The 24,218-nt window shown below is 39.4% G+C and overlaps 3 protein-coding genes across 3 annotated transcripts; all 3 read right to left on the bottom strand.

The window, feature by feature from the left end:
- Positions 1 to 64: 64 nt before the first annotated feature.
- LOC145496441 (protein KIBRA-like) lies at positions 65 to 18,236 on the bottom strand. The gene is made up of 20 exons (XM_081476098.1): positions 17,349 to 18,236; positions 13,463 to 13,503; positions 12,966 to 13,034; positions 11,759 to 11,853; positions 11,107 to 11,163; positions 10,310 to 10,483; positions 9,449 to 9,706; positions 7,692 to 7,985; positions 7,173 to 7,345; positions 6,233 to 6,722; positions 5,518 to 6,039; positions 5,191 to 5,262; positions 4,952 to 5,032; positions 4,531 to 4,659; positions 4,124 to 4,429; positions 3,515 to 3,667; positions 3,089 to 3,208; positions 2,501 to 2,638; positions 1,792 to 1,865; positions 65 to 1,187 (listed from the first exon to the last, which is right to left on the bottom strand). The coding sequence occupies exons 1-20, from the start codon at positions 17,480 to 17,482 to the stop codon at positions 1,106 to 1,108; spliced, it is 3,462 nt and encodes a 1,153-aa protein (XP_081332224.1). The 5' UTR covers positions 17,483 to 18,236; the 3' UTR covers positions 65 to 1,105.
- Positions 18,237 to 20,577: 2,341 nt separating this feature from the next.
- On the bottom strand, positions 20,578 to 22,675 carry LOC145497524 (uncharacterized). The gene is made up of 3 exons (XM_081477340.1): positions 22,596 to 22,675; positions 20,885 to 21,085; positions 20,578 to 20,815 (listed from the first exon to the last, which is right to left on the bottom strand). The coding sequence occupies exons 1-3, from the start codon at positions 22,652 to 22,654 to the stop codon at positions 20,602 to 20,604; spliced, it is 474 nt and encodes a 157-aa protein (XP_081333466.1). The 5' UTR covers positions 22,655 to 22,675; the 3' UTR covers positions 20,578 to 20,601.
- Positions 22,676 to 23,363: 688 nt separating this feature from the next.
- On the bottom strand, positions 23,364 to 24,202 carry LOC145498124 (EF-hand calcium-binding domain-containing protein 11-like). Its single transcript, XM_081478005.1, has 2 exons — positions 24,136 to 24,202; positions 23,364 to 23,948 (listed from the first exon to the last, which is right to left on the bottom strand). The coding sequence occupies exon 2, from the start codon at positions 23,928 to 23,930 to the stop codon at positions 23,364 to 23,366; it is 567 nt and encodes a 188-aa protein (XP_081334131.1). The 5' UTR covers positions 23,931 to 23,948; positions 24,136 to 24,202.
- Between the last annotated feature and the right edge of the window lie 16 nt (positions 24,203 to 24,218).

Genomic DNA, 24,218 nt, shown 5'->3' with positions numbered 1-24,218 from the left:
ATTTATCTGACTTCCACCCATCTAAACATGAACAAAATCAAACACGTGAAAACTCAGTTGATATTCTGCAAAATAATGCTTTCTCTTTATTTACCTTATTCGTTTACAAGCGAAACGAATGAATTTATATATACCAAACAAAATGACCGTACCTGGTCATTTTTTTGAAGAGGTTATCCAGAGTACATAATGCCATATATTAAAATATTATTCTTCACAAATGGAATATATAGGTGTATGACGGTAATAAATAAATATATACAACCCATGTATGAACAAATTTAGGTATACAAAATTTTAAGAAATTACTGACCTGTAGGGCTTATATTCGAATTTAGCAAGACATCAATTATAACGTGTTTAAGTCGCTTATTTTGTGAATATTTGTCACTTTTAATGTGCACATTGTCGAGTGCCTCCTTAAGAAGAGCTTTTAGAAATCTGTTAACCAGATAATATATACCTGGGTAGATAACGCAAAGACATCCTGGGCGATACCGAGGTTATTAGTTAAGCAGACAATATCGGCCTACCATTAAGTCTAACTGTTCTACCACATTAGTATTTACAAGAAACGACTTCACTTTTTAAGATTTTAACACAACTTTTAAGAGATTGAAAAGGTCTCAACTACGATGGAATAAAAAGAATAATGTGCATTTGTTAAAATCTTTGCAATCAGAGTGGAAGGAAATACGTCACCTCGGCATAATACAAAAACTTACCAAATACAAGATACCATTTCAGGTTACAAAGCTACAAAAATACAAAGCTTGCTTTATAGAGTGTTTCTCTTAAAGATAACTTAAACTACACTTTTTGAAAGCTCTTAGTTCATGACAATTCAATCCAAACTTAGCTTAAACACTACGACGAAAAATAACCAGTAGCTGCAGTGGCCAAATACTAGCCAATATGACGCCGGAAATGCACAACATTTCATTTCAAGAATACCTTTTTATATTTTGCTCGCTTTCTACAAACAATTCTTGTCTGTTGCTACGCAATTATTTTACATAAACCGAAAACGTCTCTGGGTTAAACTAGTTACTCCACTATTTCTGTAGCTTATCATTGTCTTTTCCCATTTTCCTCAGTCAGTGTTTTATACCCAGTGTTGTTCGTTAACACTGGGCGTGACAGGCGACTTTACTACTGGCTTCTGAGGAAGAGGATTAAGTCTATCCCTAAAACAAAATCAAGGAATGGAATTAGCACCACATATCGAAATAGCTAAACCTGGAAAATGTTGTTGTTGAGAAAGGTACACAAGGTGAAAAAAAAAAAAAAAAACGATCCAAACAATTCTTCATACAACTTAGACTATATTACGTTCAGTAAATCTAAGAGACAAAGTAGCTTGGGCTTATAAGTACCTACCAGAAGACATCACTCAGTGTAAACAAGCGATAATTATTTTCATTTGGATCTACGCCGCTTATAAGTTTCGTAGATGGTGAGAAAGCCGAGAAGTCCTATGAGGGGTATAAGAGCAGTCTGTCCAGAGGACGTCTATTTTGTGTTATAAAAGTTCGTCGAGACCGCAAGCACAATAATAACTGCGGGGGGTTGGAACGATCGCGTTTACACACCGCCCTCATTTCCGCGCTCGCCGAAAAGCTGCGGTTTTTTAGAGCTTTGCATCTGACTCAACGCGCTCGTCCTTAAAGGCTGAGGCATACTGGACATGATTTTTATCCAACCTCAAAGTTAGCCAATCTTATACGTAAAGCCAACACACAGCAAACACAAACTCGTCGGAAAACCGCTCTATCACCAAATTCTGCTCACCTTAAAGACTTGTGGCTTTTTCTCGAGTAAGGGCTTCTTCCTCGTTGGCCGTGAAGGTTCAGACTTTTGAAACCCTGTGAAAGAACGCAAAGACCAAGTCAAACAACGCACAACAATTTCAAATCTTCAACACTGGCGAATTAAGCCAACTCTTCTCTCCCCTGAGGTTCAAACCTTGTCATGTAAAGTGGGTGGTCTATCTTGTCAGTCTGTAAATTCATGGAAATCTGGAGTGTGGCAATTCAAATGAAACCCTCTGACCAGTCTGAGCAGTAATTTCATTGGATAATGTTTACGATGCAGTAAAAGGTAGTTCTAAGTTTTAAGTCTGCTGATGAAACCCTAGGGTGTGACCATTCAAATGAAAGCTAACGAATAGTACTTTCATGCAGTACTGTTAGTTATGCTGAACAAGTTCGTTCAAACTTTCAAGTCAGTGGACGAAACCCTGCTGTGTGACTATACAAATGGAAGCTACTGAATAGTATTTTCTTGCAGAACACTTCGTCCCCAGATTATTTTGGAAGCGAAATTTATGTTAAAATTGCGCTTCAATGGTATGTTAGAAAAGAATATTCGACAATTAATTTCCCCTTATGATAACGATACCGCCATAAACGGGCATCAACTGGATGCAAAACCAAATTCTCAATACATATAAAACCGAAGTCTATCTCAATCGCTAAGGAGAGTTCGTATTTTGACTAACCTCTACATCCCTCAGGAGAGTTTGATACTCTTCGCTCTCCTCGAGCCACTTGGGAATCTCAGTAGATCCCTCATCAATGGCTTCCTCGATTCGCTTTTTCAGGTGGGATAACCTTCGAATTTCATCGTTTACCTGTAACTGAAAACAGGAGTACAAAAATCGTTAGATTTTGTTCACGCTTCTTTTTCAATACTGAAAAGCCTATGTCTGTTATGAGGGAACTAAAGCTTGGGACCAACAGAGGATGAAGGCTCAAAGAGTTTATTCCCCATCATAGCTATTATTACCAAGGTAATCCCTCCAAAGCTTCAATTAAGCTATTTTTGGATTGAGTTCTGTCCCAGTCTTTCCGAGGATTTTGCCACGCGCGATGCGTGGATGTTTTCGTGGAGGATGACATTGCGTGTAAAGTCGCTCAGGCTGTCCACGTAGGTAAAATCCGCGTAACAGGATTGGCTATTTGCAGACTGTCCTGGGTTTCCCGAAACCGGAACTGATGTAGAAATACCTTGAGAGGGATTCCCTTGGTAATAAGGCCTATATGGGGCATTGTCCTCACTTGTTTGGACTCAGTAATGGTTTACCAACCTGTTTTGCTTTAGAGGCTTCGAGGTGAAATTCCAGATCCATAGCTGTGCGCACGTGGCCTTCCTCCAAATGAGGGTTGAGCTGTTGGTATGTCTGGATCCCCTGCCATGACATCGGACGCTGTAAGTGGAAAAAGAAAACAAGACCAATGTTATATCCAATGATGCCATTTTGGGCAAGCGGAATATATAAGTACAGCTATCGATGCTTACACTCACGGAACTTCATGTCACGACAGAACTCAGACCTTAATTTTTGTTTTTTCAGGAAGACAAATATCGAGATAATAATTAACTAAAAAGAAATAACAATGGTTAATGATTTGAGGAAGTTTCAAGACGCGACTTCGTTCAGTCGCTACTTTGAATTCTGACTCTTGCAGATTTAAAATTGCAGTTTGTTTAGGTCATTCCATATTAAAATTACCTTTTTCCTTCGCATGCTCGTTCTTTCGACCGACATTCTAACGAATGGACTGCCTTCTGTTTTTCTCGTGGTGCAGTCTGAATTGCTGCGGTTTAAATTGATGTCGTAAAACAGGCGGCTCAACGACATCATGGGCAATTCGTCATCTACTCCCTGTAGAGGAAAATAAATGACAGAGATCATGAAGAGAAAATGTTTTTCCGTAGTACGAAGCGACTAGGAGTATTACCACTACCACCCTACCCCACCCCCAAATGGGATGCTGATCCACCAGAGCTTACTCCCCCGGCCAGAATCCTGGACTTCTGCCAAGTTGCACCAACAATTTTCAAAACTTAGTAAACGGTTTGAACCCAGGAGTATCAGTAGTTGGCATAGTGTGAAAATAACTGTTGTTGGTGGCTGACGTTCGACAACCTGAGCGGAAGTCATCTTCGGAGTCTAGTCTTGACTTCGAAGATGACTTGTCGAAACGTCAATCACACGGACGATCACACTACACAGGCCAATTTTCAAAACTCTACAGAACTCAGACGAATCATGCTCTACACGTCTTAGCGCTGGAAGTTAAACGAACACTGAGTAAACCATTCCAGATGCTACACTTACGTGGACTGGGAACGAACCCAGCGGTTGAGGATCGGAAAACTTCCGCGAGTACTTAGTCTTCAACATCGGAGGTCTGGGCCGATTCATGGGCGATCTATCAAAGTCACTGTCTCTATCCTGAAGAGACCCACCGCTGATCACACTGTCACCCTGGGACTGCGCCCTTTCCACCGGTCTTCCAGCGGTATGTTTTCGGACAGGTAGACTTTCCACCACCTGGTCGAGCACCTCTTGGCTAACTGATCTAAAAGGCATGCGTTCAAATCCAGCAACCGCCGATTCCAAGCTAAATGTCGAGCCTTCGCACTGTTTGAGTTAACAAGAAAGATGGGGAAATGTGTGTTAGAAATGCAATCAGTAAAAAGAGTTTTTTTTTTTTTTACTTCGCCATTTGATTGTAAACTCACCCATGAGCTTGGTCGTAAACTGCCGCCTCGTTTTGGCTCAAGAACGCTGTCCATTGATAGCGAGCCAATCGGCGGCGCCGTAGTACTGCGTTTGCCATGCTGATACTTGGCAGCCGCTGACTGGAAGAACTGCAGGCAAAACAAAATTCATGTTAAGCCCGACAATATTTACGCCATGCATACTGAAGATGCCAATCAATGCAAATTGGACGGTCGTTTATTTATTCAGCACCATGAAATGTCGTTTTCAGGGTACCATTCAATGCTTGAAAGCGTTTGGGCGGACTTTAACTCGAGAAAAACAAGGCACATAACAAGCGACAAAAGCAAAATTTAGGAAGACTCCAAGGAATGGGTACTGAATACGTTAATCGTCAGTAGTAAGCTACCTGCAGAATTACGAATTAAAATGCGGACTTACAGCACAGCTCAAGAGGTTGTACCATCGAAATCGCACTGGAGTTTGAACGTCGAAATCAGCAAGACTGATTTGCGCTCCACCCTGTAATTAAAAAAAGTAGTTAATTAACTGGAAAAAAGGCGATTGACGCCTTACAGAACATAATCTTCCGTTTTCCGTTTTCAGACTCTGACGCTCTGTCACTCTCGTAAATTTTACGGACCCACCCCTCCCAAGCAGAAGTCAAAGCGTCAACCTACCAGAAGTTCTTCCGTTTCATAGTTGGTGACAATAAGGACGTTCACTTGGAGGGTTTTGCTGGTCAGCTTGCTCTACAAGAGAAAACAGATATCAAGATCTAAATTCTCCTTTGCGTAAAACTACACAGTCAAGCGTATTAGAAGATGGTCACTGCAAGGAAACAGTCCAAATTCTGACAAATAGTATTGTAAGAAAGTAGCGAGACTAGCAAAATCCAAGATGGCAACCTAATTCGTGCGCCAATAATACGCCTGCACTACAGGCTATAGCGATACCACTGCGGAGAATCTGCATGTGGATATTGTGACGTTTGCTGCTCCTCTTACCTCGGGAACAGGAATGTGGAACTGCTCTCCAAACACAGGGCTGTCTTGGTAATCACAAGGTTTCGTTTCCAAGAGGCAGCTCTCACTGGGCGCGCTCGGCAAAAGCACTGCTTTCGCGAGCACCGCCTTACACTGCGTCGAGTTGCCGAGAGCCTTGAGACCCTTCGCTTGATCAATACACACGAACAGAGCTTCGCGATCCACGTCGTAATTCAGCCCAATTTTGATTTGCGAAGTCTCCGAAGCATCCTCGTCGAAGTCGCCTCTTTGCGCCGCTTTCAAATTCTCTTGCGACGCGTCGAACACTCCGCTGTCCGCCGCCACGGATTCGTCCGAGGGAGCGGCTGTGACGGGTCGTGTTCCGGTCGGGGGAAGGTGGATTTCGCAGTGTCTTAGCGGAAGCGCTGGGATTCCCTCCGTGATGGGAGACATCGGAATGAACGGAATGGAGTTGATCGATTCGCTTGATTTTGAGTCTGCGGTCAATAGTCGAAGTCTTTGTTGGACAGGTATCCCTTCAGCCTGCAGAAAGATGAGAACAAATCAAATCAAGAAGAGAGCTGGATTTGGGAGGGTAGGAAGAATAATATGACACTAAATTCTTGAATAAAACAACCTCAAACGGGGGCGGGCGGGTAAATAATTTTATCAGATAGTTCTTTCACGATCGTTGGCTTTCACAAGCGCATTACTTGGCTAAAAGAATGACACAAACCTGAGGCAAAGAGCTCCGTTCCAAGTCAGTCCCATCCAGACCAGCCGTACTCTCTCCCTCACTTGCCACTATACGAGCAGTGGCCGGCGAGTGTGTCGCAGAACGATCGGAAGTACTCGGAGAGATCGGCGGCGAGTGCGTTGAGGAAATCGAATCACGTGACGAGAGCGAAACCTGGGACGAGTTGCTGGCGCTGGGGTGATTCGCTCGACCATTAGTGGGCGTGTAACTTGTAGCAGCACCTGTCGTCCGCACTTCATAGATCGGCTGACACGCGGGATCTCGGGACATCCCTTGAAGCATGTCAGTGACGCGTTGATGGAGCTCGCGAAGGTTGAACGCGTCGTTTCCTCCACTGTGATTCAGGTCGGGGTAGTTGAGCGAGTTTACGGAGCCTCGGCTTGAGGCTGATAAGGAGTCTCGGCTCCCAGATAACGATAGCGATCCGCGGCTTGAGCAAGAAGACACTGACGGGGTGCTGCCCGAGATACTGTAGAGACGAACAAATGAGTGTAAATTACGTCTTGCGTTCACCAACCAACCCTCACTAATGATTACCCTGCACGAGGCAGTTTTGTAGATAAAATCTCATTGTAACGCATGGAAATGAAAGCCATTGAGCAATTCCAAGTAGTGCTGTTTATTTTCTGTTTGACGTTTTACTGAGCTTTTACTGAGTGGTTCTGCCTTTAATCAAAGCTAGTAGACCAAATCTTAGCGTGCGACTATTTACATCAAAGCCACTGAACAGTGCTTTTATACGGCAGTGTTTGTTACGATGTACAAGGTGATTCTAACTACCTGAGGTCATTGGATGAAACCCGTTTGCGAGTACAGTAATAAAGGGTCGTGGTAGTGACTTTCGTGTAGTACATGCTGTTATGCTGCACAAAGGCAGTTCTGTTCAGGATAAGAAGTATCAAAAGAAACAAAATCTTACTTTCTCAACTGCATGTTCAGAAGGTTTGTCAGTTTGGTTTGTTCCGTAAGCTGGTGAACCAACATCGACTTCTCGGCCTGCAGCTGGATTCTGTCAGCTATTACTCGGTGGGAAAGTTCTCGAGCCGAGTCGAGATCAGCTGCAAGTTTGTCCTTCTCCACTTCAAGTTTTTGCTGCAAGAAATGGTAGGCAAACGTTAGTTCAACAGAAATGCAAAACAACCAAATGAAACCGCCGTGACCGAGGACTCTCGCATAAACTTCATAATCTGTACAATTAGATCGTAAGATACATAATCGTTCCGGGGAAGTTCCGACTGTATCCGAAGTTCTTTCGTCACTGCTATCCCATAATGCAACGCGCATGAGCTTGATAAAACTCCGAATGTCACGTGACCCAGCATTTCCCAGTGGTGGCTGTTGTGTGAGGTTCTCCCAAGACGAAAGTTTTGAAAGGAAACGAAATTCTCTCTCTCTAAGAACTTTGCAGAAAAACATGCCTGAGGAGACGTTTCCTTACCTTTTCTCCTTCGCTTCTCACAAGAGAATTCAGGCGACGAATTTCTTCGAGCAGAACTTCCTTTTCTTGAAGCAACATGGGCCTGGAATTGTTGTCATCCGCCATGACCTGGGTAATTTTCTCGTCCAGGCGTGTTATCGCGGTTTGAAGTTTCGATTCGTGTTTAAGAGCTTCTTTATACTCTGCTCTTAATTCTTGTTTGTCCCGTCTTGGGAGCTGTTCAATGGCCGAGTCTGAACCGAGGTCTGTTCGGGATCCAATACTTGTTCCAACACCAGTGGAGTCATCTCTGACCTGAATAAAGGTGAGGTGTTCATTACAAATGGAGAGAAAGACGGTTCCAATCGGCGCTTGGTATTTAGGCATTGCGGAATGCACAGATCAACACCTCGCTGATTGAATTCTTTAACACAATGACATAAATTTGTACATGAAATTTAAGATTACCTACACGCACTATGTTAGTTTTTTTTTTCAAATAAGTTCGAGGTTAATTAAGGTGTTGGTAAAATAAGCTTATCAAATTAAGCTCAATTCTATGGAATATTTGGTTATTATTAACATGAAGCTGTTGACATCGTTCTTACATCAATAATAATAAAAAACAGCTGCACCAGAAAATTAAACTTGTTAGAAGTCAAAGTCAACATACAAAATATATCAATTAAATGAAAGTGTTTTATTTCCCCTCATCCAATTTCAATGAACTCAGTTGACAAATTAAGTTGGCCTACAGCAGATTGCATTATAACCTCATATACAATGCTAATGGCTGTCTCAACTTCCATTTACATGAATTGCGTTGTCCCTGTTTTGTTCAACAAGTATTTTTGTCCATCTTAATTAAATTTAAGCTCATTTAATAGCCGATTAAGAGATTATCATCAATCTAGATTATTTTTAATCCTTAGGAATGAAAAGGAAATGCCTTTTGACCACAGGAAAAAACACGTTGCCTGTTATGTCCGAGCGAAAAACCTTTTTGATATTATTTGCTTTTCTTTACATCAACAACATCATTGATTTAAATTTTCCGTTCCATCTATTATGCAGCTGACATGTTATTTTTCCTTAAAACATCAAAATATTCCAGTGGAGGCAAAAACAAAGAGAGTCATCAACTGATAGACGTTGACTTGAAGCAAACATACACACATATATAAACAGAAGTAGGTAAATAAATTTAACAAACATATAAATTCATTAAATAACTGAAACGAAATAATTGCACTATTGAGATTAATAGAGTGCTAAATCAATTTAATTTCTGATACCACTAATTAATTGATTCATTAATTAATGATTAATCAAAATATCAGCCAAAGACTACAGCCAAGACAGGTTTAACTGATTTTCTGGTAAACATGTAAATGTACTGAACAAATTTGAACTTTGAACAGCTCATTTCATGACGGAAAACTAGAGAATCTCAAGAGAACCATTACTGGAAAGCAAGGGCCAACAGCAAACTACTTTCAGTTAACTTGCAAAACCCCATGCCCGGATTGCTCGAAAGGAGGATAATGCTGTCTACCAGATAACTCACTATCCAGCGGGTAAGCATGGTTTGTTTTGATATAGTAACACTTATCCACTGGCTAGCAGTTTATCTGGTAGATAGCTTTATCCAGCCTTCAAAAAACTAGGCCCAGGTGTCATGTGCCAAACGTAAGCCAACCCAAAGAGGTTAGCAGTGGCCACTTGTCTATTGATGCTAACATTATACCCACATGCATCAGAGAATCTCCACTACACACCTCATTTGAAGAATCAGGTTGTGACAACTTATCCTTGAGTCTCAGCAAGGCTTGTATCAGATCATTTTTCTCTTGTTCTTTGACAAACAATGTTCTTTGCATGCTTTGTATCTCCTCTACTAAAACTTGTACATCCTCCTTTTTGCATCCACGATGGGAAGACAATTTTCGGTCAACTTTTTTAAGTTTTTCGTAGCCTTCTTCCTGCGCTTGAACTTCACCCGAAACAACATCCATTTCTGTTTTGAGTTCTTCAACCTGAGAAAGCAGTAAATGTGTCACAAAAGCTGAACAACTTTGAAAACTTTTTTTATTTCCCATAGTTGAGATAGTTGGTGAAACTGAACATTGTGTTCTGAATATTAAATATAAAATTCAATATAGCTTTAACATGTACATGTAGTCTCACTCTGCTACCTAAATTACCAAAAGTTTGAGGTTAACAAGTTGACCTGTAATAATCATTTGACAAGCAATTTTACAATAAAATCTCATAAATGTTGCTCAGAGATGATAACACATGGAAGTTTCAATAATCCAGAAGCAGGGATCAAATTTGTCTTGTAAACAGGGATGCACACGTAGCTAAAACTAAGCCAGGTCATAAAAACAAGCTCGCCTGGCTTTTCTGGGCTGCACACCTTTAAAATCACCACAAGGTTTTGTTTACTGGTAAATTTCAGCTGGTGATAATCTCTCTTCTAGCTGGTGAAATTAGCCAGCTCTTAAGCTACATTCCTGTGTAAAAATGCCTTGTTTGTATATCTCACGAGTGAAACTACAGCATCATTCCTGAGGCCTGTTTCATGCTGCCTTTCCCAAGATCAACCAAAACAAAATGTCTGGAGTATTATTGCATACCCTGGACTTGGCTTGAGATATCTCCTTCTTGAGTTGATTCACATCATACTTGCTTGCAATGGAGCTTACTGTTGAATTTGATGAGGAAGAACTTAAGCTGCCTTGTTTTACATGCTTTGGTTGTCCCTCATGGCGTTTCTGCATTTTCTCCAGCTCTGATGTCCAAAACTGAACCTGTGCAAATGTGTGTATAGGATTAGTCTTGAGTTGATAACATTGTTTAAATTTTACTCTTACTAAAGCTGCATATAGTTAGACAATATTACTGAACATCTGCTGACATTTGAGTTGGCATGTCTAGACTTTCCTCACCTGGTTACCAACAGCAGAAAATAGAAAAATAACATAAAATCTTTATTTTGAAAATTCATGCTAATCAACAAGAACGTTATTTGCACATGTATTTATTTCTTGAAATTTACACAATATTACTGAACATGTGTTGACAAGTAAGTTGCCATGTTTAGTCTTTCCTAATCTGGTTACCAACAGCAGAAAATAGAAAAATAACATAAAATCTTTATTTTGAAAATTCATGCTAATCAACAAGAACTTTATTTGCACATGTATTTATTTCTTGAAATTTACACAATATTACTGAACATGTGTTGACAAGTAAGTTGCCATGTTTAGTCTTTCCTAATCTGGTTACCAACAGCAGAAAGAAGTAAAATAAAATGAACTTAAAATCTTTATTTCAAAAATTCATGCAAATAAACAAGGATTTCCAATAAATATAACATATTAAACATTATTTCATTGGAAACAACTTTTTTAGTAGGGAAATCAAATTTTACCTCTTCACGTGCAACATTTAGCCTTTGCTTCTTGACATCTAACATATTTTGCTTAGCCTGTAATTTGAAATGCAATACATCACAGTTGTGGTCACACTTGTGATATGTTTGCTGCAGATAATATTAGCTATCAAGTGAACTAAACAATAAAAAATACATAATTATGTTTTTAAAATACCAGGGATTCTTGAGCATTCTCTGAGGCATTTAGTATACAACTACTGACTATTTCATAAATAAACACCTGGGCTAAACTGTTGACTTCTTTGATACCTTATTTCCTGAACTTGATATTATACAAAAACATATTATCTTACATGTAAGTTATTTATTGACTTTCAAAAATTGTCTGGGCTATATTGTTAAACATTAATTTTGAAAGCCTTATTTAAGGCAAGGAGGTCAAGCTTGACCATTAATCAGCTCCTTTTTAGTGTTTTCGTCACAAAATACTCCTGTTCCTTTGGGTGTTTAATTTGTAAGGGGGACTTCACATTTGAAATAAAGAAAATAAACTGCAAAGGAACCTTTCCTGGCATGAAATGCACCTAAACGAGTGCACTGATAAATATAAAACTGAGATATTAATAATAAGAATGTTTTGACATTCCCTGAGTTGCGCATGGTAGAACACAAGCAATAACATTCATACCAATAAGTCAGACTGTGCAACTGCCAAATAATCACAGAGCATAGTTTCCCGCTTCTTCCGCCATTGTATTCTAGGGTCTTCTGCCTGTTGCGCACCTAATGGCAAAAAGAAAATGCATCAAAAGGCATTGTCAAATTGAATATTTTCATACAATTCGCACTGCCCTGCAAATGCTTTGAATAAAGAAGCATTCCCAAGTATCCTAATTAATTTAACATGTTTACAAGGTGGCATGTGACTGACCTTTAGCTCTGTGAAAGAAGCGTATATGCAGCTTCAGACAAATCAGAAATGTTTTTGCCTGAAGCTACAATTAGTTTGTGGTATGATTGGAACTATAAATATCTGCCACGTCTATTGAAGAGGCTAATTTTAAATCACCTGATATGCTGGGGTAGTTAATGAAGCTGCAATTACTGATGCTTACTTTTGTAAACGATCTTGTGCTATATTTAACAAATTTAGACTTATGTTGGTGCAGATCCAAGAGGAATTTAAGTGTTCTACTTCTTTCACCTAGAGATACCTGTATGTCATGCAACACTGCAGAGAATGTTAGTTATATAGAACATAATTATAATAACAGCCATTTCTAAAGGAGAGAGTGCTCAAAAAGGGGCGGAATAGCCACTTAGTTAAGTGACTGAGATCCCAGCCAAAGATAATGTGAGTTAATCTAAAACAGGAAAAATTTACCTGAGAATGAGTCACTGTCTAATGCCTCCTCACAAATATAAGTAGGTACTAACTTAGCATAATTAAGTTATTACAAAAAATAACAAGTCTGTGATGCTGTATTTATACACTACATATTCTCCAGCTTACCAGTACAAAATGCAACAAGAAGAGCATGTAACATATGTAATTGTAAATTAAAAATTGTAAACTAACAAATGACCAAAAAAGTTTTAAGGTTTAATTTGAAGAATACCCAAAAATTAGGCATCCAGGCTACAGTAACTCTTAAAGCCATAATTTAAATGCTGTTATTGAAGTTATCAGCAGCCCGAGATGCAAACCAGGCGAAAGGGTCTACTTTGTATCGACCCTTTTCACTTTGTTTGCATGCCTTTCTAACAAAAGAATAATAATTGTCTGAAGACTCAGCTGCAATAACAGCTATTTGAAAAAGATTTGTGTTATTTTATTTTTTTTCTTTTTCCAACTTAAACAAATAAGTTTTTTAAAAAGAAGTATAAACTCTTACCAGTGTTGTGATCAATAAAGTATCTTCCAAGAACTTTGTCATGGAGCTCTTCCCAACCATATGGCAACTCTGCATTTAGAGAAGAATGTTAAACAATGGAATGCAAGACAGGGTTGTCAAAAATAGCCCGTGCAGGTGAAAATCACTCTTTACTTCATGACCTTAGCCACTAACTCTGCTAGGGAATTTGTCTGATTCTTTAGAAATACATGTACAGTAGACAACAAAATGGACAATCTAAAGCTGTCTACTTCAAAGCTTTTAAGCAACCCTGGTAAGAACCTGGTAAGAACTGTGTGTGCAACCCACTTTTGTGTTAGCAACAGAGTACCATAGAGAAAATCAAACTCGCAAAAGTCGCACAGTAACCCAGTAAAAACAAGTTTATCTTAAAAAAATGTGATAAATATTTATTGAACTTGATAAAAAATACCGTACAAATACATTGCTGCATGGTTATTGATTGGTTAGTCTATATGCACATATACTCAACATACCATTTCCTACACAATCAGCAAATGTCATAGGCTTTGTTAACCTGTAAAAAAAAACAATAAAAGTTGTTAGGATATTTTTTCATACAAGTGTTAACATCACCTGAATCAAGTTCCTTCTTATTGTTTTCGCCATGGCAATTTGAAGTAATGCCAGGTGGATGTACACACTGGTATCAATATCCCATCCAGGAAGAGTCCTATTGATAGTCACAAACAGCTGTTACAGGCTAAAAAAGACTTGGATTTTAAAGTTCCAAAAGAAATGTAACTTTACTAAGTCCATCTTGGTATGAGTTCTTTTCATTGCCAGGAAATTACATAATTTGAATATGTAACAAATGTACATGACATATTGTAACAAATATTATTTTCCACACTAAAATGTTCCTTCGCTAAAACAACAATGTTCTGATTATCAGCTTGTGTTAATCTCACTCCTGTGAAATTGCTCTCATGTAAATTTCTGACAACAATCAATGCCCACAATGTCCTTACTGTACAAATGCATCATCAGCAAATAGGTGAAAAAATCAGAGAAAAAAATAATCAATTTGCAACTTAGGATCAATATGTTGTCACACTAACTTCTCAGAACTATTCTTAAAACATGTTTATGGAAATCAGTTACATTAATAAAAAGGTTTTTAAAATGACATTGTATTTACACTCCAAGTCGCAAAACACGGATAAGCTTTGACCTGATGGGCCACAGTTGGCTCATATGCAGACTTAACTACTTACTTTCCCAATACAATAAACATCTTTAAGCAATTATTCTGGAATTGAATTCCAGACATTCTGAGCTAATTTTACTTTTAAGTTTTTAGTTACTGAAGGGATGTGACAGTCATGCTTTCTGTCTTTGAGGCACTCATCTGTTTCAGAAATAATAGTGTACTGGATTGGGTGTTCACAAATTCCTCTTTAGAATGTTTCATATGCATCTACAGTATGTGTTAACTCCGAAATAGTTGAAATTGCATTAACAATATAACAGCTCACAGACTTCTTGAAATGGTCAATGTTCATCAATCTGCATTTGTTTTGAGCAAGAAAGTTCCAGAACATGAAATTAATTAGACACAAGAATATTATAGTTTCAATTGAACAATACATGGTTTATTAAGTTTAGTGACACTGGGTCAAAGTATATTATGCTGCCTGGAGACAATCTTTACATTTTTTTCCCCCTCTGTTCAGATAGATATTTTAGATATGCACATTCTGAAGACCAAAACATCCTTGATATTACAGTCTTGGGAAGAACCCTTGACAAATATCGCACAGCATTGACAATAGGCCCGACTAACCTGGGTGAACACAATTATTTGAAACAATAATTCACCAACACAAGACCCCTGGGTGGCATACAGAAAACAACCTTATTGCTTTACAGGATTATTTGTGTACTTTGTTGGTAAACTAATGCTAGATAAGAACACAACATATTTACTCAGCTTATCTACTTGCGAGCTATGTGGAACATCTTTGGATTTGATGCTCAGGAATTTTGGACAAGCCTTTTGAACCATGGATAACCTTTATGGTAATTTGCATGTATTCTCCCAGAAGTCAAACACTACCTTGTAAATAAGCCCATTTACAGCCAATAAAGTTCTATATCACTTCCCCTGTGAAGTTATCGGTAATAATTTGGTTTTGAACTGACCAGGGACTCACATGAGAAATTTGGAAATAAAAACACATTCAGCAAAAAGTAAACAAGGATTAATCCAGCAAGGCTCAAAATAAATCTGCATAGCAAATATCTGGGGCAATAAATTGTTTTCACCACCTGCTAACCTGACAGAGAAGTGATGCATATCTATTGTTGACCTTCATTAGAGCGTAATTAATTGAGAAGAGTGAAATTGCAACATTTGACAACAATATGGTCATACATTCCTGTGAAATTCTGAGGTTGCTTCTGTGGTGAATTAGAAAAACAACTTCCAGCAAGATCTTATAAATCCCATCAAATAAATGTCATTGATTCAAACTAATCTCATTTCCCTAACAAAACATCATTTTTTTAAGCCTGGAAGTCTACGTATGGTCTGAAGAATGTTTCAGTCAGGACATAAGTGCAGAAAACTTCAAATAATTTTCGCAAAGCCACAGATTTTACCATTGGTGACTGTTTCTAGTAACATGTTCAAAGTTTAACCAGTAATTGCCGTGGAGGAATGAAACAGATAAATAATTCAATTACTTTTGGCAGTGTGCCACAGATCAGCCAGCTAAGTAGAATTCTTCTGTTCAAAAATTGTCGAGGTACGTTTTTCCTTAGCTCTCTTCACAAACCAGACCAGAAATGGAAAATACAGTGATAACAATAACCTAAAACAAGATATCAACCCTGCGAGGGTAAAATATTTTAACTTCATAAAATATCATACTGAATTATACGACTAAACAGTTTCAGAGTTTGATTTCAATTTATTTGCCGTCAAAACAATACAAACAGCAAGTGCATTTTCAAAGAAATAAAATAAAATTCTACAACTTCAATATCGTTCGAAGTGTCAAGCTCGGAATTTCCTGAAGTTTCTCTTCGATTGGAATGCGACCGATATGCTGATTCCCCGAGAAAAGGATATCGATATTTAGTGAAAGCTCCACGCAATAATTATAAATAACTTTAGTTGATAAATGAAGTCGGGAAGCAGACACATCGCGTTGTATGAAAATCGACGAGTTTCCCGTGATTTTGCGAATCAAAAGCGACCAGTGACGACATAATTTCAAATAAATGTGCCTGGAGAGAAACATTTTAGACAAGATTTGTTATTTTTAGACGCGGGTAACGTGTTTTTATAAGCCTTCATTAAAAATATATGTTGTTATGTCCTATCTCCAGTTATAAGCTTACTGCGACAAGATGTCCCCTGAAGAGACGAAAAAGCGTCTACAGCGATTCAAAACCGGCAAAAACACAATTCGTGCCTACAAATTTACTTAAAGCGCTAAATCCCAATTATATCTTAAAAGGGCAGGCATAGCTATCGATCCAACAATATAGGATGAATCGAACGCGAGCTAATAGTCACGCAGACCTCCTTAGAAACAAGGCTATAACAACTCTATCGATAAGAGGAGACGAGAAACGCAGCATTTGGTCTAGAAACCTAAGTAAGAATGTCTCTGCATCGCCAAAAACAAGACTCTCAGAGAAAAGAACTCAACGTGATCGCATTAGCCATTTCTGGTATTACATACACTTTGACATAACGATTCCTTTCCAGTAAATTAGTTTACTGTACAAGTAAAAATCTCGCTGCAATCTTAACGTTTCACGCAAACAACACATTTCTTAGCCAGATACGAAATTCTGAGTTCTAAAATGAATAAGATAGAATGGAGATAGGATTTGGACCAGTTTTGAAGGGAAAAAGCTCCTACATAACTGAAATATTTGGGGATAATAAAGCTCAAAACGGAAAGCCGAGAGGAATAATAAAGCGACAGTTACGAATCTTCTGCACGCTATCAGACTTTTCGGGGAGCTTTCGAGCTCTCCAGGAAGTTGTATCCTTTATTTTGGCACGGAGAAGCCTAACAGAATCCTAGAAGTACATTTACAAGGCCGATCTGTCTCGCTTTAAACGTTTGGTCGCTAACAATGTGTAAATTCCATAAAAATAGCGTTAATACTTTTGGATAACTCGCATACATACTTGATACCACACATAGGATTTAAAGCGCCGTGAAATTAGTGTACCCTTATCGCCCCTAGATGCGGCCATTCGCTTCGTAAAGTAGCTGTAGAACACCCGAATAACAGTTCTAGAAGCAGGATAAAGCAAATGGCCGCCTGAGCTTTGGGCAAATGTCAATCGAGTTGGTCATACTTGCTACGGTTCACTACCCGCTCTGTTACACTCACCGATCGCGAGGGTCGACCCAACTCGTTCTCTTGGAGTTGTGGTCGATATAATACACTCTGCCATCGTAGTCTCTGGCCTCTTCCCAGCCCAGGGGAAGCGGTACTTCGCATGTTTTCTTCTTTGCATTTGGCATGGCGTCGAGCCACACTTCGCAACCGTTCTTAGCCACTTGCCTCCATGTTTAGCGCTGTAAGTCAAACAGCAGCGGTTTCTCCCTGATTTGAATTCGTCAGTTTCGCGGCCATGTCAGTTTCAATAGCATTGTTCCATAATAGGAAGTCTGCCTGATGGACGGCAAACCGCAAAGCCTGCTTAAGCCGAGTACAATTTCGAAGAAATCCGCAAGTTTTCAATTTCCATATGCGAGGCCTCTAATTTTACACGCAGTCTAGTATTTGGACAATTTATTTCTCTGCAGATCGCTGTATTTGATATGTGCATTGTTTGAGCAAATAAACCAATAAGGATTGGGCTGCCATAATAGCTCGCGGCATGGGTTTGCGGTTCAAATCCCTCAAATACTTTGCCTGTGTAACTCTCCGCCCCCGTTGTGAGGCTATTGTTAAGAGACACGCTTGATTGGTCGATTGGATTGCGAGCTATTGTCAGGACACTTGACAGCTTCTCGTTTGCCATCTTGGAAATTCCGCGCGTGCAGTACATTTCATGTTGACAAGTCATGCCGGAACACACTGTGGCTCGCTTTGCCCCCGATATAACCCGGTTTTATCTCGCTTAAATAGTTATCAGCAACAAAAACCATCGCGCAATGCGACTAATTCGGACTTAAGAGCACCCGTTATTTAGACAGATTCTTTGCCTTTTCATTCCTATTTGAAACGCTACGACGTGACAATCTTTTCCCTCCCTGAACATTCACCTTAGTTCCCAATGGAAAATGCAAAGATTTTCAGGAATTTTATTTTGGCTGTTTTTATTTTTAACACTGGGGAAGAAAAAGGCACGAACATATCAGCCTGTTGAACATCGTTGTGGGATTTTAAGTATCGCAGACTTTGGCCCAGCACTTTAGCAAGAGATAACGAGACTTTTACCCGTGAGAAACATCAAAGTTGATCGGCGCGTTCCAATCGTTACTTACATACACTTAGCACTTAACTACTGTTATTTATCTGTGAACAAAGTCATGAAAACGCTTCTGCGCTTTTGAGGGAAGTGTGATATTGCATCACAACGCGTTTACGCGTAAGGGATCGGAATCAAGGACCTGCTATGATCTCTGTTAAAATGCTGCGACGGACAGCTACAGGAAATTAGATAAATAGTTACATGTCCTACTCGACGAATTCCTTCGTTTCTTAATCGCTCAAGGGTCAACTAGGGGTCGCCGGTGTTCCTGTATTTGTTCCAGATCTCAAACCCTCTCTCTCCCGATCACGGGCGCGCTCCAGAAAATCGACTGCTGCTTAGCAATTTCCGGCGCGCGTCAATGCAATGAAACCCCTGGGGCAGCCGTACGTGACACACTGCAGGGGTGTGCGACAAACAGGGGGGATACAGGGGAGGGGGGGGGCTAGCACGCGTTGGGCGCGCGTTTCCTTCGCGTGTCTCAAAAATTGTACTTCATAGATATGTAATTTCCTTTTTATTCAATTTTTAAACTCCTTATTCATAACTTTGCGGTAATTTTTAAATTCTGAATTTTTTTTTTCATGTAGTCTTAATTTTACGCAGGGCACCCTTTGATACCAGCCTATGGCTGATGGGGCTACCCTGCCTAAATAAAGATGACGACTTGTCATATGATGATCACTATCAAACTAGAAAACGCCAAAGTAATAAAGTAGTAAATTAAATCCTGTACCTGTTCGACCTCAAGAGACAAACTTCTGCTGTGGCTCGAGTGCAAGGAAAGCCGAAAGAAATGCTAAGGATTCGTTATTGTGCAGCAAGTCTACCACCTGCAGGTCTAGGAGATTAACTGTCTGAAAGTAGCTGTTGTGTTCCTGGCGGGTTAACAAGCGAAATCACTTAAGTTTCTTTGTTTAGGTACAAAAAAAAAAGTCGTCGTTCTTTTGGACAAAAAGGCGGAGATTATCCATATCTGCTCTAACTTATTTACACCTGGCTGTGAGTGGGGTGCGACACAATATATTCTATCGTCCCCAAAGATTGGACCCCAACACTTGCCTGTGTTTTTACAGCGTCCACTCTCGCAACCAAACGACCTATTTAGTACCTCATTCCAGACCGGATAGCACTTTTAGCTTAAAACGTGAAAACAAACAAAACAACAAACAAATAAATCAGCTGCCCTCAGAGGCCTAGACCTGAGCACATCTAATGCATGAGAGAGCCCCATTCCATAGCGTGGAACGAAAAAGAGAGAGGGGCTTGGTACGAGGAGCCCTCCCGGGATGCGCGCCTTTTATATTTACAGGGCCCCTACGGATACCACTCTTCGATCTGCATGGGCCACCCTGTTGAAATAAAGATTTACTTTACTTTTCTCCCTATTTTTCGCCAGGGTCGCCAGGGTCTTTCGGACATTCAAATCCAAGATAGCGGGTGTTTCCAACTTTTTGGATTGGAACAACTAAAAGAGCCTGGGGACAAGGCAGACCATCTATGACTATCCTAAAGTAGCTTAAGGTACCACTAGTAACATTGGTATTCTAGAGATGAGTCACATCTTCAAATAATCAATTGGGCAACTGTTTTCGATTATCAGTCATCTGAGGAAGACATCCCCCAGCCTTGTCCTAAGGCGTTCTCTTCGATCTTCTCGCGCCAGCGGGCGCCAAAATACACGTAAGGTCTAGAGGTCTAATATAACCTCCGCGCAAAATCAAGTGCGCAGGATCAGATGGGAACGCCTGGGCACTAGCGGATTCTTTTTCAACCTCCAAATCCAATCCTGTTTTCAGGGAGGGGAGGCTTAGTAGCAGTTCACTATAAAAAATATCAAGGGGTTCTGGGAATGCAAATAGTTATTCAAGCAACCCGGCAAGAAGTAGCTTAAATACTTTTCATTAATCCACAGATTCAAGGCAAAAACATTTAATCACATTTTCGTATATACTTATATATCTATTTACAAAGATGCTGACGTATAATACATTCTGATTTGAACGTATTTACAAATTCTCCGTTTACAAAATCCACCTCTGATCTATCAAGTGGATGAAGAGCACTTTGAAAATTACAGTCTTAATGATGCTCTCTCAAGACAGTTCTTCAATATTTACAAGTACGTTTTAATCAATTTGGTGTATAACTTTTTCGTTGACTTTACCAGTATAAAGTCATGTCTGGAAGCGAGCCCACTGTCCATTTTTCCAGTGGATGCTCTCTCTTGAACTGTGAAAACTGACAGGCTTCAATCATCAGTCTGTCAGATTCAGAGACGCTGGATTGGAGGTCTGATGCCTCTCTTTGATTTCCCAGGTTATTGATTGAAGAAGAGCTGGAAAGACATAAAAGAAAAGGTCCGTAATTAGTTATATACGCCCATCAAAATGATCGCAATTTTAGCGAATGTAACCCTTCATTACCCATCCCATCGTCTGTTTACTAAGGACATGCAATGAAAATAAAAAAGTCTTTGTACCTTAAAGTCTTGACCAGTTGCCGAGGCCTGTTGCCGGCAGTCAGTGCAAATTTCTCGAGGTTTATCTGTTCTTCAAGAGCTTGGATTTGTTGCTCCATTTGAGCTTTCATCTTTATTACTTTCACCCTCTCGGACGGGGACATGGAACTGCGAAGTCCACGCTTCCTGTAAGAAATGACCAGCGGCATGTTAAATTAAATTGATTTTTCTTTTTCAATCAATTTATCTTACCAAAAGTTACGAGACTTGCAACCATAATGGAGACGTGTGGGAAAATTCAGAAACCCAAAATGACCGATTCATTTAAATGATATTTATTTCCAAATTTTCTCAATTTTAACTTTTTTTCTCATTTTTCCCACTTTCTTCAGGCTTACACTAGCGCCGGAAAATCATAAGCAGATGCAATGAGATTCTGTTCAATAGCGCCTTTTGTTAGGAAAGTTTCTGAACGAAAGACGCTAATCAGCATCTTACTGCATGTGCTTCTGCTGTCACGGTTTAAGCTTATGCGCGAGTGAAAACCAGCCTTTGCAGAAACGCAACCTTTTAAACAAAACTTTTTGCAAAGCGTAAAAGAGTATTGATTAAATCTTGTTACTCCGTCAAATTAAACAGTGGTTCATAGGACTAAGTTCGATTTACACTTTTTCTCAGTTCAGTTTTCCTTTTCTACGCCGTATGAAGCATGTTCGATTTTTTTTTTTTTCGTTTTCCCACGAAATAAAAACAACGAAGGTGTTAACAAACCTTTTAAATTCCTTTTTCTCCTTTCTCTTTTCTTTGTAAGAACTCCAAATAACACCCATTTTGAGTAATTTAGCAAGAAACTATCTCTCTCTCTTTGCAAAACACGTCTGAAGCGAACAAATTCGTTTTGCGAGTGAAGTCTTTCCTTTATGACATGACAAAGGAAGAAAAAAGAGCGCGCAAGAATCAGCCAATGAGATTTGTCCTAGTGTTAACTGATCAAGCACGCGCATGACTCGCTCGCGCGAAAAAAAAAAAAACGCGCAGCGTAGCAAGGCAGTTCAGGCAATCTGCAATCGATCTTTTAATATTCCTATTTGAAAATAACTGACCATTTAGCATTCAACCGTGTTTACTTCAATCTGCATCATGTCTCCTCTACCTACGTACGTAGGTGATTTCCTTTTTTATAAATAAATATTTACGACATCTAGACGTTTAGACGCGTTTCAACTTGTCTTTTTTGGACAACGTTTATATAAGCTCCCATAATTCAAGAGCCTGTTTATAAGAAGAGAGGGCTACCCTAGCAAGTGGGTTACGCTATCAATCACACATTTCCTCTTTTTTCCTTCGTCGTGTTTACAAGGCAGACAGGGTTACCCGGTCCTAACTTTTAGAAACTTCAAGTGTGAATCACTGATCACGCTTGGTAATATTTAGAATAGCATTTTACGCTACAGTTCGTCTTTCAAAGTATACTTCATTATGCGCAAGTGAAAAGCACAAGCAAAAATTTGCGCAAAGTGTAAAAGAGTATTGATTACATTTTGTAACTCTGTCAAATTAAAAAGTGGTTCATAGGCTATACTAAGTTACGATATATACATTTTCTCAGTTCAGTTTTTCTTTTCCACTGCGTATGAAGTATGTTCAAGTTTTTTCGTTTTTTCATAAAATAAGAACAACCAAGGAGTTAACAAACCTTTTAAGTTCCTTTTTCTCCTTTCTCTTTTCTTTGTAAGAACTCCAAATAACACCCATTTTGAGTAGTTTAGCAAGAAACTCTCTCTCTTTGCAAAAACACGTCTGAAACGAACAAATTCGTTTTGCAAGTGAAGTCTTTCCTTTATGACATGACAAAGGAAGAAAAAAGCGCGCGCAAGAATCAGCCAATGAGATTTGTCTTAGTGTTAAGTGATCAAGCGCGCACACGACTCGCTCGCGCGAAAAAAGAAATAGCCTCGCGGAGCGTAGTAAGGCGGTACAGGCAATCTGCAAATGATCAATCTTTATTACTATTTGAAAATTACTGACCCATTCAGTATTCAACCGTGTCTATTTTAATCTGCCTCATGCCGCCTCCACCTACGTTGCCGGACATCAACCAAGCTAGTCCGTTTCCGCTAAACCGTTACTTTGAGGTATCTTAAAAACTTTTTAGGTGATTTCTACTTTATAACATTATGACATCTAGGTTTCCTTTGATTTAAAGCTAATTCAGCATGCATTTCAAAATGTTGTCGAAGAAAGTGTTGCAGAATCGAGAAATCAGAGTTCACACAAACTGATGAGAGGAGTAGCAACGGTAAGGTACTAAAATACTTTTAACTTATTTCCCACTTGTGCGCTACATTTTGACACATTTCAAATTATCTTTTTTTGAGCGAAGTACCCATAAGTTAACTTCGAACTTCGATCAAAATCTTGAAGCATTGATCACGTTTGTTAATATTTCGAATAGCATTTCGCGCTACAATTCGTCATCCAAGGTATACTTCATTATGAATTCAAAGTCTCTGTAACTCACTCTCCCATCTCGATCCATGTCCGCTTCTCGAAACAACTTCTCTACGGTGACGGCGTCCAAAAACGGAGCAACTTGCTGGAACACCCTTTTAGCAATGTCCAACGTGATAAAACCGCGACACATTACATCAAATGCAATAAACATCTGCCGAATTTCGTCGTCGTAATCTTCGACCAGAATTTTAGCTTTTGCTATCTCTGTGAAGCGCTCTAAAGACATACCAACATTGGGGGTATCGGGAGTTTGTTCAATCCTAAAGTCTTCAGACCTCTTGGTCAGCGATTGGTCGCTAGGCAACCCACTGCACTTGGCCATTAGTTGTCCTACTTCATTCTTTGTTGGCTTGTAACCAAACAGGGCCACAAATGCTACTTTAAGATCCTCATTTGTTAAGAATCCTTTCCTCCCATCATCTGCATTGTGAAAAGTCTCCAGGATTTGACACAGTTTTTCCTCCGTGATGTGTCTCGAGGGCCTGATGTGTGGCAGCTGATGCATGTAATTCTGCATTTCGCTACAGGCAGTGATCTATAAAGGAAAAATAAATCATTAAATATTGTAATAAAACCAAATAATCTAAACAGAAAAGGTGAAGGATGAACTTCCACTAGTTTGGTCAGTTCATCGAATCTTCTAAAAGCTTCAGCCAGATATTTGACTATACATTATACACGTGCTAGCTGAATACTTTCGTTTGCCCATGAAAAAAAGTTACCTCAAAAGTCGTTTGATCTGTGATATGGAACAAATCCAAACATTAATTTGTATAACCAAGAGCCACAATCTTTAACTGAAAGA

Source organism: Orbicella franksi, chromosome 9 (genome assembly GCF_964199315.1).
Source record: "Orbicella franksi chromosome 9, jaOrbFran1.1, whole genome shotgun sequence".
NCBI classification, from domain to species: Eukaryota; Metazoa; Cnidaria; class Anthozoa; order Scleractinia; family Merulinidae; genus Orbicella; species Orbicella franksi.
The sequence above is the reverse complement of the archived record's forward strand: the minus strand, read 5'-3'. Positions and strand labels throughout refer to the sequence as shown.

Coding starts and splice junctions, on each gene's coding strand:
- LOC145496441 (XM_081476098.1), bottom strand. CDS start 17,482: ATGCCAAATGCAAAGAAGAAAACATGCGAAGTACCGCTTCCCCTGGGC. Junction 6,723..7,172: donor CTGAACATGCAGTTGAGAAA/GTAAGATTTTGT, acceptor TCGTCTCTACAG/TATCTCGGGCAGCACCCCGT. Junction 5,033..5,190: donor ATGAAACGGAAGAACTTCTG/GTAGGTTGACGC, acceptor TTTTAATTACAG/GGTGGAGCGCAAATCAGTCT.
- LOC145498124 (XM_081478005.1), bottom strand. CDS start 23,930: ATGCAGAATTACATGCATCAGCTGCCACACATCAGGCCCTCGAGACAC.
- LOC145497524 (XM_081477340.1), bottom strand. CDS start 22,654: ATGGGTGTTATTTGGAGTTCTTACAAAGAAAAGAGAAAGGAGAAAAAG. Junction 21,086..22,595: donor GAGAAAAAGGAACTTAAAAG/GTTTGTTAACTC, acceptor CATTTCTTACAG/GAAGCGTGGACTTCGCAGTT. Junction 20,816..20,884: donor ATTTTCATTGCATGTCCTTA/GTAAACAGACGA, acceptor TTGATGGGCGTA/TATAACTAATTACGGACCTT.